Below are 17,116 nucleotides of genomic sequence, written 5' to 3' on the forward strand. Positions count from 1 at the left end.
CCATCACACTTTATGAAGACAAAAATGTTGCTATTTCTCTATCAGTGACAGAAAAATATAAACACAAATTGTAATTTCCTTTGTTTTCAAATTAGGGAAATCACACTCACATCTATCTTTTTCCAAAAAGATGGCATTCAACATAATTTTAATAAGGTTATTCTAAAAAGTATTTTTCAGGTATAATATAACAAGTTACTTGTTTAAATAACTCAAATCATATTACCATTTTTATATTATTTTTTGTTCAATTTTAAACATAATATTTGGAAATTATACATTTTCTTGTCGATTTAAACAAACAAATAAGAAGATGAAGAACTGTTTCATGCCTTTTGATTGCCATATGGGCACTTTTTTAATAAATAATGCAATGCGTTTGTTAATTTTTTTTTTTTCAAAATGGCTATTCTGTCAAAACTGTCTTGATAAGAAATTGTAAATAAAATTATTTTTAACTCGAATATTGAAATAAGTAATTCAAACTAGTTCACCAAAAACTAATTCACCGTCACTAACATGGAATAATTTTACTTTAAAAGAACTTAAATACAAAAACAAGAGAAAGAACTCAAAAATTAAGATTATTCAGCTCTTTGTAGCATTATGTATTAATACAATGGAGCATACATGTAAAGTTCCTTACATGCTAATTTGACCCAAAGTTACAATGAAAATAAATTAGAAAAATAACAAATTAAGAGAATCAGAAATTGCCAGTTTTGATGAATCAGAATTCACATGAAACCTTCTGTATTGAGTTTCCTCTAGTAGCATAATTTGAGATGTGAGTTATATCTTTACATGTGACAACAGAGACTCAAAAGACGAGACACGACAGGTACATTATTCAAAGTGTAACATTTTCAAGGAAAAAGTGAATAGAAGAGTGTGTATGCACACCAAACATCAACAATGATGAACAGTCAACGAAGGCTTCAGCACAGTACACAAATAGTAGAAAAAAATTTCACCAGTTTGGGATGAGAAGGACTCCAAAATCAACAATATACAGAAGAAAAAAGCAAGGAGAGGAAGAAGGAAAACAAAGGTAAAATTGATACAGACTAAGTTCTCCTCAAACCACTTTACAAGCCTCTCCTCCAGTCTCCAATGTGAAATTCCTGTACATGTAATCTTTTGGCACAGTACTCTTGCACATGAAAAGTTGTGATTTAGTAACAAAAGCCAAAAGAACGGGAAAACTTCTTGCCTTACTCAAGGTTAGTGTTGGTAAATATGTACCACAAACATACTTTATGAATGTGACTAGATCACTTGGCTTCCAAAGGTTAGCACCCACTAAAGTTAATGGTATGGCAGAAGGAACAAGGATGGCTTCCTTAGTCTGACTCCAACGAATGACTGTCTCCATCAGATGAGAGCTTGCTGATTCCCAAATTATGTTGACTCCCTTGGAGGCTATCCTCCTGAATGCTGCTTCTCACTCTTACAGATTTGTTGCGAATATTAATGCCCACTGGGAAAGGAACCTGTGTTCCTTGCAAAGTTAGTAGTCATTCTGTACGTAGTTTCTTCCTCTCTTGGTAAAAAAACGGAAGTGAAAATTTCAAATGGCTTGCGTAGATTCCATACTATTCTTGAAGCAGGTAAGAATACATGCTATATTATGCTTCAAGCCAGCAAGAATACATGCTAGCTACATTATGCTTGAAGCAAGTAAGAATATATACAATGTAACAGATAAATGGATCTTAAAAGGAAATTTATACCTGGTCACCGGCATTAGGGCCATCTGTATTGAAGAGGATAGGCCTGCAGCGCTTATCCTCATTCATCAAGCTTGAATTTTGGAAGTGAGCAATGAGTGCTGCTTTCCCTTGTATGCGAGCATATGCAAGTGATGCCACTTTCTCACTGTTGAATTTCTCCCATTTCTTTCCATTGAACACCTACCACAGTTGCATCATATGATTTAGTTAATTGGTGCAGGGTGTGAGTGAATGTAATGTGATTATAACATATTCAGTGTATCATCATTTTCTAAAGCATACCTGATAGAATGGTATAATCAAGTCGGGATTGGTTATGTTGATGAATGCATATCCCACATTACATTTGTTCTGCAATTAATGTTGATTCCGTGTGAATAATCAAACGAAAAATGAGAAAGGAATACTAAAGTAAATTAAATTTCGCAGTAGAAATGTTCTATAAAAGGAACCCGTTTTCATGCAAACTAGTATATTTTACTAAAGAAAATAATTCAGATGAGATTTGCATTTTCTTAAACTTTCTTATTGTTTGATTTGTTCATGAAAATGACTTTCCCTGCAAGAAGGTCGGTTCATTTTCTTCTCTTTGAATTTGATGTAAGAAACCAAGAAAGTATTTTCATTTTACTGCAGCACGAAACAGAGAAGGAAACAAATATGTTCCTGAAAGATATTCTATATACATAAAATGGGCGATTAAGTTATTTTAAAGGGAGCAGTCACTTGCCCTGAAATCAATTGGTAGGTAAACAAAATCATATGTTCCTCTATGACGTTCGTCAATAGCAGCCAACAGCATCTTGGATGTATACCTGCAGGAGAACAAATCAGAGTCTAGGAAAATGATAAGATTAACAAAATTAATGTAAACGAGGTGTAGAATTGAAATAGAATTCGCCACATCAAATTAATAATAGGTCTGCCTTAAGAAACCATATATCCTAAGGTTGGCTGAAAACTCCAAAATCTATTGCAAAGTGAAAGTACAACCCAAAATGTACCAAATGAATGTAAAAACGTTTTCATAGGACAAAGTAAAAAAGTAAACACAAAAGACTAAAGCTATTTAATGTAATATATACATTGCTACTTACTTGTTAGGAATATTCTTTATCATAAGTGTTGTTCGGATATCTTCCCCTCTCTTTATGCGGTCAATATCAAGTTCATACTGTTTCTTGTCTGCCAAGTCTGACACACCTTCAGTTCTCCTGCTTCTAGTACGTTGTTTGTGAGTCTCAAATGAATTAATCATATGGTTTCTTCCAGGAAACATTAGGTCCTTTTGGTTATGAAAATGGAGTCCAGGGTGCTTGGGGAGGATTCGAAAATCAACACAGTTTCCCCCAAAATGGGGAATGAAATTGCAAGAAACAAAGTCAGCACAATTTGATGTTGTATTACCAGAAAAATGCATATTCCCAAGAGATGCCCCTGCATAGGTATGTCTTCTGTCCCAAAAAGGAGCTGAAGCCACATGCTGGCTATTTATGGGTAGAACAGTTGTCATCATATTAGATGGTGACCTAGGAAGTCCATGCAATCTTGGCAGGGTGGGGGATGGACAAACTCCATCAAAATATAAAGGTGAATTTGGCCACATCATTTCAGGAGGCTGATAGAAGTTCCCACATTTGTAATGATGGTCAGGAGGAAGAGGGAAGCTTCCATTACAAGAGGATTTGAAAACTGAGAAAAGGGAGAGAATAAATATGATCAATTTGATATTTCTTATACATATCTTAAAAATTAGGCTTTTGTTTCGCATTTACTATCCAGGAAGTTCCATGATTTATAGATTTGCTAGCCATAGGAGGAAGAAAAAAAGAGAAACGACAGTAAAAAGTTATTACACATTCCAGTCTATTGCTCTTTATAACTTACCACATTCATTGAATTCCATGAAGCGTCCATTGGAGTTTACTGGACAGAACTGCATGCTTTCTATTCTTTCTTGTGTTTTAAGATTGATGTTTGCTGCCACCTCAGGAGAAGTACGGCAAACACTGTTAGCTAAACCATCATGAAATTCTGGAAGGAAATGGGGATGAGAAGCTGATGCGTCTTGAACATCAAAATTCAACTGGCCTGGTGAATCGTACTCAGTAATTTCACATCTGTTGTCAAACGACTTAACACTGACCAGTGATGGTAATGACTTGGAAACACTTGAAGAGACCCCATGAACACAAGCAGTTTTCACAGATGGTGTACATGAGGCAGGCTCAACACCAAGAATTCTTCCACCATCCATCTTACCAGGTTCAGAAATGCCACGCAAACCTGGTCCAACGTACAAACATCAGTAAGGGAAAAAATATGTTTCTGCTGTTGAATTGATAGTTGATTAGCATATGTTCTACCTGGCAAGCTAGTTGGTGACTTAAGAGGAGGGCTGTTCTGATGCAGATAAAGGTTACTTCCTTTCCGTTCTAGTTCTGGATGGATCTGTTGAGCCATACTGCAGCCAAAAAAAAGCAAAGAAAAATTAGCAGAACAAAAACTAAATAACTAACAATTAAATGGCTTCTGATCCTGTAATTTGCTTCTTGAAGCAATAAGGAACATAGAATGAAACACTGATACTATTTTAAAAAAATGCATACAAAATTGTGATAGACGTTTCGGGGTAAGATTTGACTGGTATTGCCAGTGTGACAGGAGCAAAATTAAATTTAGAAAGCGTATGTAGAGGAAAAGCACAATTGAACCCAAAGATTACCTCCGTTTTGAGTCTTCAGATAGGTATGGTTCAACCTTTAGCCTCTTCCTGATAGTATCATCTCTATTTAAAGCATGGAGAGCTGCCTCTGCTGCTCCAGAATCATAATATTCAATCAACTTGTGATGTAGTAGATCATGTGGGCTTTTTCGAATCTGCAGTTCAAGACAGTTAGCCAACTACACACAAATTGTTCTGATCAATATTTGTGCAATAAATTAATTGGTAACCAAACTCACCTCCTTTATTTCTCCATATACATTAAATATACGGTGAAGCTCATTACTCGAAACAGATGAATCATACAGAAAGACCACAAGGGTGCCCTGATTCATATATTTCTTGGAAGGAGTATCCTGATGAAATTTGTGCCACAAGCAAGACATCATTATCGAACTCAAAGCAAGCAAACACTTTAAGTGTTACGAGGAATCAAATTCTCGGCACAGTACGTTGTAGCATTATCAAAAAGACCAATAATTCAACTACAAGATTGGATGAGCTTCTGTGTTCTAGGAGAAATTTCTTTTAAGAAAATACAATGGACTCATCCATAAACTAAAATTAGTTTACACACAAGTTGAAATTAAAATTTTTTAAAAACTATATGGAAAAGTTTCGACAACTTAGTCTATGCATAAACTTGTTTTAACTTAGGAATTTCAACTTTACTTCCTGTTTTTCTCTTCTAGAAATCTTTGTGCAGAAACTCGTCCAAACATACCAATTTACTTTCACAACTTATTCATGCAAAGCAAACGTGTAAACAAAATCAACATTTACTGTCCATAGTGATGAGAAATGCAGCATCCAATCTTCCCGTAGTTGAATGGTCTAGTCTGGTGTGTTATCATTGCATTTTGGGCAACTCTGATATCATAATATGATATCACAACAAACCATTGTTGCTTGCTCTTGGGAGTAATCCAAATGCAAATCAAAATCGCACATTGGATAAAAATAATAAAATTAAACATTATATAAGATGAAAAACTCATAAACTCTCTGTCTTAAGGTTTTTGGTTAAAAGTGGTGTCAAATGTCTTATGTAGGGTAAGATTCAATGTCATATACACATGTATAATCTCTTCCTAATAAAGTGTTTGAATGTTCCCAAATTACTTAAAGAAATTCTGGATAAAGAATTTGTCTACACAAAAAAAAAAAGGACAAGAAAACAGCAAAAGCATACCTCAGAAGGAGATCTCAATTCAGAATCTTTGACATCACTATTAATGTTTCTCACAACTAATGTTCTAGAAGGGTGTTTCTCGTAACACTGTTCCCCATCAATTAAGGCACTACACAGTCCTAGTTGACTGTTACAAGCTCCATCAAGGATTTCAGAATTCTTTTGTCCAGAAGATGGACTATTATCATCTCCTAAATCCATTCCTCCAAGACTACTGAAAAGTTCTAGTTCATCCACGTCCTCACCAGAGCTGTCTTGGATGATCTGGTCGAGCTCAAGTTCATTTGTCACTGCAGAAAGGAAATCATCATCACTGGGGAGTAGATTTCCAATAATTTGAGCCTCAAGTTCTTCAAGAGAGTCAAAAAGTCTTTCTTCCTCGTAGTGGGAAGCAACAGTGTCAACAGAATGCCCATATAAAGCATTATTTGCTGATGATCTCACTGTACCAATAGAAGTCATACAAAGGCATTTTAGCTAGTAGTTTTCTTTAGAAACCTCAGCATACAACCCAAACTCATTTTAGAAGTTAAATTTGAACAGTAGAACCTCACTCACTTATCCACATAAACGAGGCGAAACATGCATTAAGAGGCAAATAAAACTTACATTTCCTGCTAAACAACTCTGACAGAGAACTTGAAAAGAGGCTACTCTCATTCTGAGTAGCAACTATATTGACTTTGCTACGATCTGGCAAATGGGATAATGCTTGTACACTCAAGCTGGTTTTTATTCCTTGATCAAAATCTACATGATATAAGAAAGTCAAAGACTGATTAATAGGCCATTCTGTACCAACAAAGTACTACATCAATGCATCTTTGAGTTACTTTCAGTTCATACACTTGGCATGACAAGTAATTTTCTAACTGCTAAGTGCCTTGCATCTTGTACTATCCTAAACTGATAGTGGACGATGTTGAGAAACAAACTAACCTAAAAGCTTATGTTGTCAGAAGCAAGGTAGAAATGGTTTTCAGCACACCTTAAAAGCCTTTTTGGCTTGAAGCAAACAAAGCAAAATAGCACTCAAACATGACAGATCAAGTTCTTCTAGTAATGAGTGACCAGATAAAATTTCAAAATTGCTCAACCAAGGCAATCTGAGATTCCTAATATAGCAACTTGTAAGCGCAAATCGAGCAAATGACTCCTAAATCCTTAACAACATATATACAAAAATCATATAAATTAGGGGGAAAAAGGTATTTAGCAGCAGATAACTGCAAAACGGATCCACTCCAGTAGCGTGCAGTCGTGACAACAATAATAATAACACAGTCAAATAGATTAGTAATACTAACCATAGCATTTCGGCATGTTATCTGATTTCCACAAGCTAACCTGCCTCAGCAAACAGAAAGAGAAAAGAGCAATAAATAAGGACTGGAACCGCAACAGTGTTTCAATTTCAATTTTTTACAAATGCCCCTAAAGTAACACCATGTACAAGTGTGTGTGTACATATATGTGTGTGTGTGTGTGTGTGATGAAATGAGAAGATACCTCATTAGAAGAACAAATATCTTCAGAGGAATACAACGATGAAGAGAAACAATTAAAGTCAATTGTTTCAGAAGGCATGATGAACCCCACAATGTACTATGCCTCAAAATTGAAAATCTCCTAACTTTTATATCTGTTGAGCACAACATAACATGGCAGTCAATTCAACCTTTTACCTCCCCAGCAAGAAAGCTACGAGGAATTATAAACCTTCCAAGTTTTCAACACACGGTAAAAACATAAAACTTTATAAACATTAAAACTCTTAATTGGGATAGATTGTGGCAAGTTAAAACTCATTAAACTAAGAAGAATGCGAGATGTTGTGTTGCTCCTAAAAATCTCTATGTGACATGTTATCAATATTTCTTTTTTGTAAATTAAAAACATGATTACGATTCACATGATCAAAACCATCCAGTTCCAAATCACCTAATAATTTCTCAAGATCATGACCCTCTAACATTGGCACGCAACATTAATTGCAAATCCACCGACATCGTGAACGATCAAGAGGATTTCAAACAGTTGAGCATCTTAATATTCACCCCCCTAAAAAAGCTTAGTTGCTTGACCCGTTGAACATTCTAAAACCACAAAGTCAAAAACCAAAACTTGAGAACAGAAAGACAAAAATTGACGTAAACCCAAAACCCAATGATGAAAAAGCGAAAAGGGGTGTCAAAAACAAAGACAGTGCTGACCTTGTGGGAATTGGAAGAGTATAAGACAGAAGTGGAGGGAAGAGGTGAGAATGAGTTAAATAGTGGTAGTATTTGGAAAGAAGAAGAGGAAGAAGAAGAAGTGTGAGAGAGAAAACGAATAAAGTAGGGCATAAGGCAAGGTGGGAATTTGCAAAAAGGGAGGATCATCTTTGTAAATTGTAGGTATCAATGCATGTGTGGCGTGCAAGATCCTCCATCCAAACCTTCTCACAACCTTTTACCGTTCCCTGCATTGCACGTTAACTAACTACTTCAACTTCTCTCCTTTCTCACCTTCACTTCTTCTTCTTCTTCTTCTTCATTTCCAAACTTCATCGGAATTTTGAGCTCTCGCCGGAAATGTGATTTTTCCGGCCAGCAGGGACTGGGAGACGACTGTTTTTTCCGTTTATTCGTTAACGGCGTGAATACGGTTTCATACTACGTTCCTCTTGAGATGAGATGACTTTCTTATCATTCAAATTTCCGTACATGTGTTTAACAAATACATTACATTAAATTGACTAAATTGACACATTGATTTGATGATTTAATTTTTTTTTAAATTAACACGGTGACTTTATTATTATTTTCTAAAATGACAAGAGTTTTGCTAACTTATTTTCTTTTAATGAATAATTAACGTAACCTATTATGGTGTTTTTTAGTATAAATATATTGATTTGTTAATTAACACTCTTAAAAATTCAAACATTCAACAACAAGACCTTTTTATAAGGTAGATCAAAAACAAAGTTCCAATATGAAATAATAAATAAAATAGGATGTTGTATACAAAGTTTTATTAGATTTATCATCTCATCAATTTTTTTTTATCCGACCATATAAAAATAATACATTAATTATTATTAACTTAACTGTTTTTCCAATATTGATTTTATTTTGTTGTTGGCTAATCTTTGTTTTAAATAGACTGAGTGTTCTTTGACTTGAAGGAATAAAAGGGAAAAAGATGGTTGTATGACTTATAGTAAACTTATGTAATATATATATATATATATATATATATATATATATATATATATATATATATATATATATATATATATATATATATATGATTTAAAAATTTCATACAGCAGTGATAGTTAACTTTGTTTAGTATTTTTTTTTATTTCATAGAAAAAAATTTGTACTTCTTATTGGAAATAGCACAAAAATTGAGATAGTTATCAATAATATTATATACAACTGATCATAAAATTAAAAAAGGAGAAAAAGGAAAGTTGAGGGCAAATAGAGAGATTAATTTCCAAAAAGGAGAATAATGTTTGTTCGATGACAGAAGCATGCATTAAAACCTACTTTAGCCTAAACATTAGTANTATATATATATATATATATATATATATATATATATATATATATATATATATATATATATATATATATGATTTAAAAATTTCATACAGCAGTGATAGTTAACTTTGTTTAGTATTTTTTTTTATTTCATAGAAAAAAATTTGTACTTCTTATTGGAAATAGCACAAAAATTGAGATAGTTATCAATAATATTATATACAACTGATCATAAAATTAAAAAAGGAGAAAAAGGAAAGTTGAGGGCAAATAGAGAGATTAATTTCCAAAAAGGAGAATAATGTTTGTTCGATGACAGAAGCATGCATTAAAACCTACTTTAGCCTAAACATTAGTAGTAAGTAGTGATTAGTAGAGGGTTAAATATGCTTTTAGTCCCTGAAGTTTCATTGAATTTTGGTTTTAGTCCCCGCATGAAACTTTGATAGCATTTCATCCTCTAAGTTTGGTAACTCTTACTTTTAGTCCCTCGTTTTGAACGGCGTTAACTTTTTGGTGATGTTGGTAACGGCACAACCACCTCACCACTGTCCACTGCCTGCCACGTAGGTTTATTTTAATTTGGAATGATATTAAGCATTTTAGCACGTGTGTAGGTGAGTTCGTCTTTTATAAATCACAGCCTAATAACGGTTAGGTATTTGTTCGTGATCTGGGTTGGGTGGAACGAAAGTTGTTGAGGGCTTACATGTGAAGCTGGGAGATCGTGTTGTTGAAGAGGTAAGTTGATAGAAATTGTTTTGTTGTTGTGTGTGTGAATGTAAGTAGTGGGGATTTTAGGGTTTGGCTTGGCACGATAGGTGATGAAGGTTTTTGTTTGTTGTAGTGAAATGAAAGGTGAGAGTGCAGCAAATGTTTGTATGCGAAAGACGAATGGTTCAGCAAAGTCTCAAAGTTCTGCATCATCTTCACGGTTACCACCTAAAATGTGTGGTTGTGGTGAAACGTTGTTGCTTTTGAAGGCAACTACTGCGAAGAACAAAGGAAGACTATTCTATAGATGTAGAAATTGGGCAGTAAGTGACTAATTCTTTCAGTTCATGTGCTCAACTTTCTTTCTATTAATGGCTTGTTTATTTGATTGCAGAGGAATTCAAGTTGTAATTACTTTGAATGGCATGATGAAGAAGTTACTCAAATAGAAGGAAAACGTGAAGAACTTGATCTGTGTTTCGGAAATGATAAAGATGTTGTGGATCTGAAGAAGAAGATAGAGAAGTTGAAAAGGAAACTAGAAGCAGAGAAGAAAGTTGGGAAAATGATGTTGTACTTGTTTGTGTTGTCATGGGCGTTAACTATTTTCTTTTGTATTATGTTTCTACTAAAGTTGAATTGTAATTAAGAAATTTGAATGAATAAAAGTGACTTTTTGTCCATATTATTGTTGTGTGTTTCTTGACTTTGTGTGTGTCGTGAGTTGGAAGTAGTTAAAGATATTGTACTTAAAGAAAGAAGACCATGGCAAGATATGCTAAGCTAAGTAACTAAAAATTGACTTTAGCAATCTGTTCTGTTATTGACCAAGCTCTTGCTACAATTTTATGACATCTCGATGCACCATACAAATCAGAATTTCAATGCCAAAAACTATACAACTTGCAGTGAACAAAGAAAGGTAAATTTGGTGGTTTGGCTAGTGAAATATGCAGTAGAATTGGCTTATTTTTGACAACTCAACCAACCAGATTTTGCTTTAATGAATCAAATGACATTTGGACCAACTATTGCATCCATATTTACCATTTAAAACTTGAACAAAGAATTGGANTCTCAGTTTGCATTCAAAAGTGCAGGTCTGAACTCACTTAGAATGCTAATTTTGCTGGTTTGGTTAGTGAAATTTAAAAGAAATGACTTTTAGTGTAATTTCTCTGCATAACCAAGTTTTAATACTNAAAAAAAACTTGTGGACACTAGCTTTTGAAGCTAAATTCAATCACTGCAGATTTGGACTATTTGAACTCTGAATATGCAGTAGAATTGGCTTATTTTTGACAACTCAACCAACCATATTTTGCTATAATGAATCAAATGACATTTGGACCAACTTTTGCATCCATATTTACCATTTAAAACTTGAAGAACGAATTGGAATCTTAGAAAGGTAATTTCGGTTTTAGTCCCTGAACTCTTACTTTGCATTGAACAGTAGGACCTTAAATATTATGCAGCAGGTTTTAGTCCCTGAACTCTTAGTTTGCATATTCAACAGTAGCACCTGTAACATTCACTATTATGCAGATTTTAATATTCTGCATATTCCACTATTGTGCAGTCCAATAAATTATGCAGATACCAAACAGCATCACGTGAATAAAGTTGATGGAAACAACAGTGGTCCCAATAAATTATGCATTCAATATTAGTAAAGTAAACATCTAGTGGTCCATTCCCACTCACAAAAAAATAGTGCATTCAGTACAAGTGGTCCCTGCCACCTACATCAGTTTTAAAATAGTACTACAGACTACAAAATATATTAAAGAAGGGTCTTCTTGCAACTTTGTCTCTTGATGCAGCTTGGTCAAGTGGTGCTTGCTTGGGAACCGAGATGGTGTGCAAGTCCTGAGGCTGTTCTTCCTGAAGCTTGGCCTCTTGATGCAGCTGCTGCTCCACTTAAGGTTGGTCCAGGTTGGCCTCTTGATGGCCTGCAACTTCCCAAAAAACCTTGCTTACACCCCTCCAAACACATATAAAAAGACCCAAATCTTGGTGGCAAACTTGGTTGGGGTTGATTCACTTTTATTTTAAAAGTTCCACACTTGACTCTTAGCAATTCCCCCACATAATCATATAGACGTGCATATTGTCTATCCCCATCACCTACCAAACAATCCAAGGCAATTTGTTTGGCCTTCCCAGCTTTCCAAGCAGAGATTCCCACACTATATGACTTCTTAATGTCATCAATNATTTGGTTGACAGTCATGTTAGCCACATTTACAAACCTGTCAATTAAGACCTGGGCAATCCAATTCACAGTTGCACTTGTGTTTCCAAACACTCTTCCACACCTATGTCTCCCTACTAAGGTTTTCACTTGAATTGTTTCCTTCCCTCCTACTTTGCTGGCCATAATAAGAAAGCCACACTTTTTCTTACATTCTGCCCTTACTCTTGTAAGGTCATTCTTGACAAACTTAATCTCTTTCCCATTTAATACACTATGCTCCATTAGTGCATTCTTAAAATCCTTCAATGAACCAAATTCCATCCCCAATGAGAATTTGAAATCCTTGTTCATATCATCTTGTCTAAACTTTTTCAACTTTCCCTTTTTCAAGCTACCATCCTCATCACTTTCTAAATCAGAATCCAATTCATCACTTATGTATTCCTCGTCAATCTCATGCTCTCCAACTTCATCATCCATTACAAATGAACCTTCATGGACATACCCTCTTCTAGTCACACGTTTTTTTCTTCTTCTCATTGAATTCCACCTATCCAAAACTGGGTTGATGTNTCTGCGAACATCATCCTCAACACCGAACCCATCATCATCATTTTCCATTCTTTCTTCTTCACTCTCATCAATGTCTACCTCTTCCTCACTATCAGAACCCTCATCATCACCAATTACAACCTCTTCCTCACTATCAGAACCCTCATCATCACCAATTACAACCTCTTCCTCATCAACTTCAACCTCTTCCTCACCAACTTGTACCTCTTCCTCAACATCATTATGTTCCTCAGCAGGATGACCTTCTTCCTCAGCCACACCCTCCATGTTTCCATCAACTGTATCTTTACCACCACTAAGAAACAAAACTTCCTCTGCCTCACTAGGGACATGTTGAACATACATTTCTACCATGTCCCCAGTCCCCTCTGCATACTTAGACAGGTTCATTGCTTCCCTGTCATCACTCAACAATCTNAGATTATTCATCATGATTTCCCTNGACCCCTTCCACCATAACTTAAAGTCTCCATCGTACTTAAATTCCTTAACGATATCCACTGCTTCAAAATAAGACCATCGATCTGGATCAAGGCCTACTACCACGTGAACCTCTCCGCCAACATATTGTAGCCCCCTATCAAACCTTCCCATGTGATGCAAACGAACCTCGAACACCATTTTTACACCTACATTCACACAATCACACTTAACTCACTATATGGACCCAAGAACGATAAACGAAATACCTTCACTTACCTTGACACAATACGTGAACGAACCACGACAATGCTTGGAGAAGAAACCGCAACGAACCACCAACGACCACGACAACGATAACCGCAACGAACCACCAACAATGCTTGGAGAAGAAACCTTCGAGATCGTGTGTGGAGTTCGAATACCTTCGAGAAGTAACTTTTCCCCAATTCGTAAAATTAATTTTCTCCTAAATTAAACTGCCCTAAATTAACCCTAATTTTTCCCTAATTCGTCTCAGACTCACGTGCACAGATAATTTTTAATCAACGTGGCAAGCAATGGTAAGTTAATGGAAGACTACGTGGTTCAGCCGTTAGCCACATCACTGTTCACACTAACGAAGTTTGTTTGTAGGGACTAAAAGTAAGAATTACCAAACTTGGAAGATGAAATGCTATCAAAGTTTCATGCGGGGACTAAAACCAAAATTCAGTGAAACTTCAGGGCAAATAGAGAGATTAATTTCCAAAAAGGAGAATAATGTTTGTTCGATGACAGAAGCATGCATTAAAACCTACTTTAGCCTAAACATTAGTAGTAAGTAGTGATATTAGCAGAATCTAATTGTGAACAGTAGTTCACAATAGGGGAATTGGGCTAGACCTACAATTCGGCCCAGCAAGAGAAAAAGAAAAAAAAAGTATGATTATGGGTTACTCTTCTTAGCAGATAATAAGGCTCGTCATTTACTACTTCGGGCCTTCTTCCTGCAGCTCGTGTTTTTCTTCCTGCACCAATAACAATTCTTTATTAAATATTTAACCTTCTTTTACAAATTTCTTATTATAATTTAATACTACTTCTAGGTTAACAATTTCATCTTTTTAAATAATAGAACAAACAATAGAATGATGTTTAATAATGTTAAATAGTTTAAATTTTTAATTTATTTGTAAGTATATATATATATATATATATATATATATATATATATATATATATATATATATATATATATATATATATATATAATATTAAGTGGAATTACAAAAAAAATAATTTTCTAAAATCAAATTGAATTAACTTATTTTTAATTCATTAATTCAACCCATGCTCAGCCAGCCCATGTGAATTGGATTGTCTTTAACAATGTAACTATGATGATAGAAATAAATAAATAAATAATTGTGAAATAAAAAAAGAAAAATTAGGATAAATAATAATAAAAAGGGAGAAGAAAGACATAGAATTACCTATAGCCCATTGTTTGTTTTTTACCAAGAAATGAAAAATGCTGAAAAGTCAACATGATTACAAAATTGGAATTATAAGACTGACTTATTGATGAAAGTTAAAAAAGGTGAAAAAGGTTGAGTTCAACACTCTTAAATAATATTTAACATATATAATGCTAGTTTGAAACTGAGAGAAGTTGTGAGTTCCACTCACTTATGAAACAAAAAATACTAATATCTAATATTTATTGATAAAAAAACATTATTATAAAATACTAATATCTAACATTTATCGATAGAAGAATATCCCTACAAAATTATTATTTTACTATTTTTAATTAGATTTACAATCCATTTCAATTTTATAAGAGTATGAAAATAAATTATTTATTTATTAGTAAATAAATCCAACAACAAATAATTATTTATCCTCCATATACCGTCTATCTCGTTTATCCATATTAAATAAAAATGAAACATTTTCTTAAGGGGTGATTATATGTAAGTAACTTCAATAATTAAGAATTAGGTTAATAATTCAACATTGTAGCCCAAAGACTCGGCTAAAAAAACATAAGAGAAAACAAACATTTCATTAAAACAAAATATCACATACCATAAGAAACGGATGAAACTTAAAAAATAAAACACAAGTTGAAGACAATGAAGATCCACAATGTTAAGAAAAAATTCTTTTAACAATTCTGTTTTAATAACTTTTTAATAACATAACAATTTATTATTAGTCTGTTTCAAATATTTTTTAAACATAAATTCAAATAAATTAATAAATAACGACACATGTTTTATTATAAAAAAAATTCTCAAAATATCATGGTCTTAATACTATTTAAATATGTAGCCAAAATTAGTTGAATTTAATCTACCATGTACTTTCTTTAACTCACTCTTCGACTTATCTTAGGAGCTTTATTTGCACGCATCCAATTCTTGAGGATTTGAGAGAAAACAAAATAAAAAACAGAGAGATTAAAAGAAATAAAGAACGAAAGAGAAAGAAAAATAGAACATATGTCACCACTGGATTTTCTTAATCTCAATTATAACCAGAAAATAGTGACAAAGGTTGTCAGAGGTTATTAAATATTCAATTAACAAATCCGATGTTGTTTCTTTGTCGATTGCAATCATGTTAATAACTTGTCCAGGCTCCAGCTTAAGAGTGTTACAAACAAATCGTGATGCAATACGATGGCAACGAATTCGAGATGGAATGTCCACTTGTTATTTGATCTGTAAAATGAAAATTTATCTAATGATAATTCATCACTTGTACGAATATTTATTTAAAAAATATTGACAGATATTTTAAAACCATATGTGGTACCTATAAATATTTTAAAAATATATATTTTATAATTTTTTAAAATAAAATTTCAAAAAAAATATAAAGTATATATAATTAATTTTAATTAAATTTAAAATAATAAAATATAAATTAATTTTAATTAAATTTAACTTAATAAAATATAAAAAAATAATTTATATTTCGTGGATAATCGATACGTACGGATATTAATAATATAATATCCACGTCTAACTTATTTTTAAATGAGTATTAATATATTTATTATTCGCGAATAATAAATATATGTGAATACTAACTCTACTAGATGGACTTAAAAGACTTATCTTAAAAAAGACACGGGCGTCTCACTAAGAACAACCAACCATAATTCTCGCTTAGGGCAAGATTAAGGTAAAACATGATTAAGACTATTGTGTGATTAAGATTTCACTAATCATAAGTTCATGTAAAAACTATAAATATAGATCAAATGTATGAGGTAGGTGATTCAAATTTACTATACATTTATTACTATTCTAAATTCAGAGTGAACTGTGCACTAATCTGAGCATCGAAGAACCTTTGATAGGTATCCGACCGAACGATATTGGTTCAAAGGAGAGATTTGAGAACAAGACCGGACGATATTTATAAGAAGAAGATAGCAGGAGGTGGAACCGAACGACCTAGAAAACAAACTGTGAAGATATCGACAATAGCTCAACTCCACAACTGATACACTAACTATGCGTTACAAATTTTATCCAATATCTCTGAATAAGAATTTTTTTTGGTCATCCAAATAATGGGAGAAGTAATTTCCCCTATCTAACACTACATTAAAATTCACATTTATAATGTGATTTAGAACAATTTTTGTCATATTTAACCTTGTAGTCAAAACTACTACAAAGATTAAAACATGATACTTTAAAATATAGTACTTAGGTACACAAGTAAAATTTTATTAGGTGAGTTTACATCTCACATTATATTAAAAATGAAAAAAATGAGCATTTTAAAAAAAAATGAGCATTTTAAAAAAAAATGTTGATAAATTTATTATTTTTAGATTTAGGTTAAAATTAGTATGAATTTTTTATTTAAATTAGATTTAGATCTTATTGGTAGTGGGTATTTTGAGTTATATAATTATTGTGGGACTATGAATTTAAATGAAGAATGTATTTTTGTTTGTTTTGGTTATTAGGTGATTTTGAAGATTTGATGAAATAGTTTTGGTTTATTTAGCGAGAATGT

At 33.1% G+C, this 17,116-nt stretch overlaps 1 protein-coding gene across 7 annotated transcripts; it reads right to left on the reverse strand.

The window, feature by feature from the left end:
- Positions 1–584: 584 nt before the first annotated feature.
- Positions 585–8,307, reverse strand: LOC106758123 (protein MEI2-like 1). Of its 7 annotated transcripts, XM_022780069.1 has the most exons (15): positions 7,864–7,944; positions 7,592–7,746; positions 7,160–7,292; positions 6,958–6,997; positions 6,260–6,400; positions 5,651–6,093; positions 4,698–4,814; positions 4,459–4,613; positions 4,100–4,197; positions 3,621–4,019; positions 2,831–3,425; positions 2,464–2,548; positions 2,016–2,084; positions 1,734–1,913; positions 585–1,493 (listed from the first exon to the last, which is right to left on the reverse strand). In XM_022780069.1, the coding sequence occupies exons 3-15, from the start codon at positions 7,235–7,237 to the stop codon at positions 1,344–1,346; spliced, it is 2,550 nt and encodes an 849-aa protein (XP_022635790.1). In that variant the 5' UTR covers positions 7,238–7,292; positions 7,592–7,746; positions 7,864–7,944; the 3' UTR covers positions 585–1,343. The 7 variants fall into 7 exon arrangements, with proteins under 7 accessions (XP_022635790.1, XP_022635791.1, XP_014496536.1 ...); XM_022780070.1 differs by lacking the exons at positions 7,592–7,746; positions 7,864–7,944 and adding an exon at positions 8,158–8,231; XM_014641050.2 differs by lacking the exon at positions 7,592–7,746 and having other exon boundaries at positions 7,864–7,964.
- Positions 8,308–17,116: the final 8,809 nt, after the last annotated feature.

The sequence above is a fragment of the Vigna radiata genome, chromosome 4 (assembly GCF_000741045.1).
Source record: "Vigna radiata var. radiata cultivar VC1973A chromosome 4, Vradiata_ver6, whole genome shotgun sequence".
Classification (NCBI taxonomy): domain Eukaryota; kingdom Viridiplantae; phylum Streptophyta; class Magnoliopsida; order Fabales; family Fabaceae; genus Vigna; species Vigna radiata.

What these genes read in the sequence shown, in the direction of transcription:
- LOC106758123 (XM_014641048.2), bottom strand. Translation starts at nt 8,031, where the DNA reads ATGATCCTCCCTTTTTGCAAATTCCCACCTTGCCTTATGCCCTACTTT. An exon ending in AATTGAGATCTCCTTCTGAG is followed by an intron (nt 4,815 to 5,650) that starts GTATGCTTTTGC and finishes AAATTTCATCAG; the next exon opens with GATACTCCTTCCAAGAAATA. An exon ending in ACCTACCAATTGATTTCAGG is followed by an intron (nt 2,085 to 2,463) that starts GCAAGTGACTGC and finishes CATTAATTGCAG; the next exon opens with AACAAATGTAATGTGGGATA.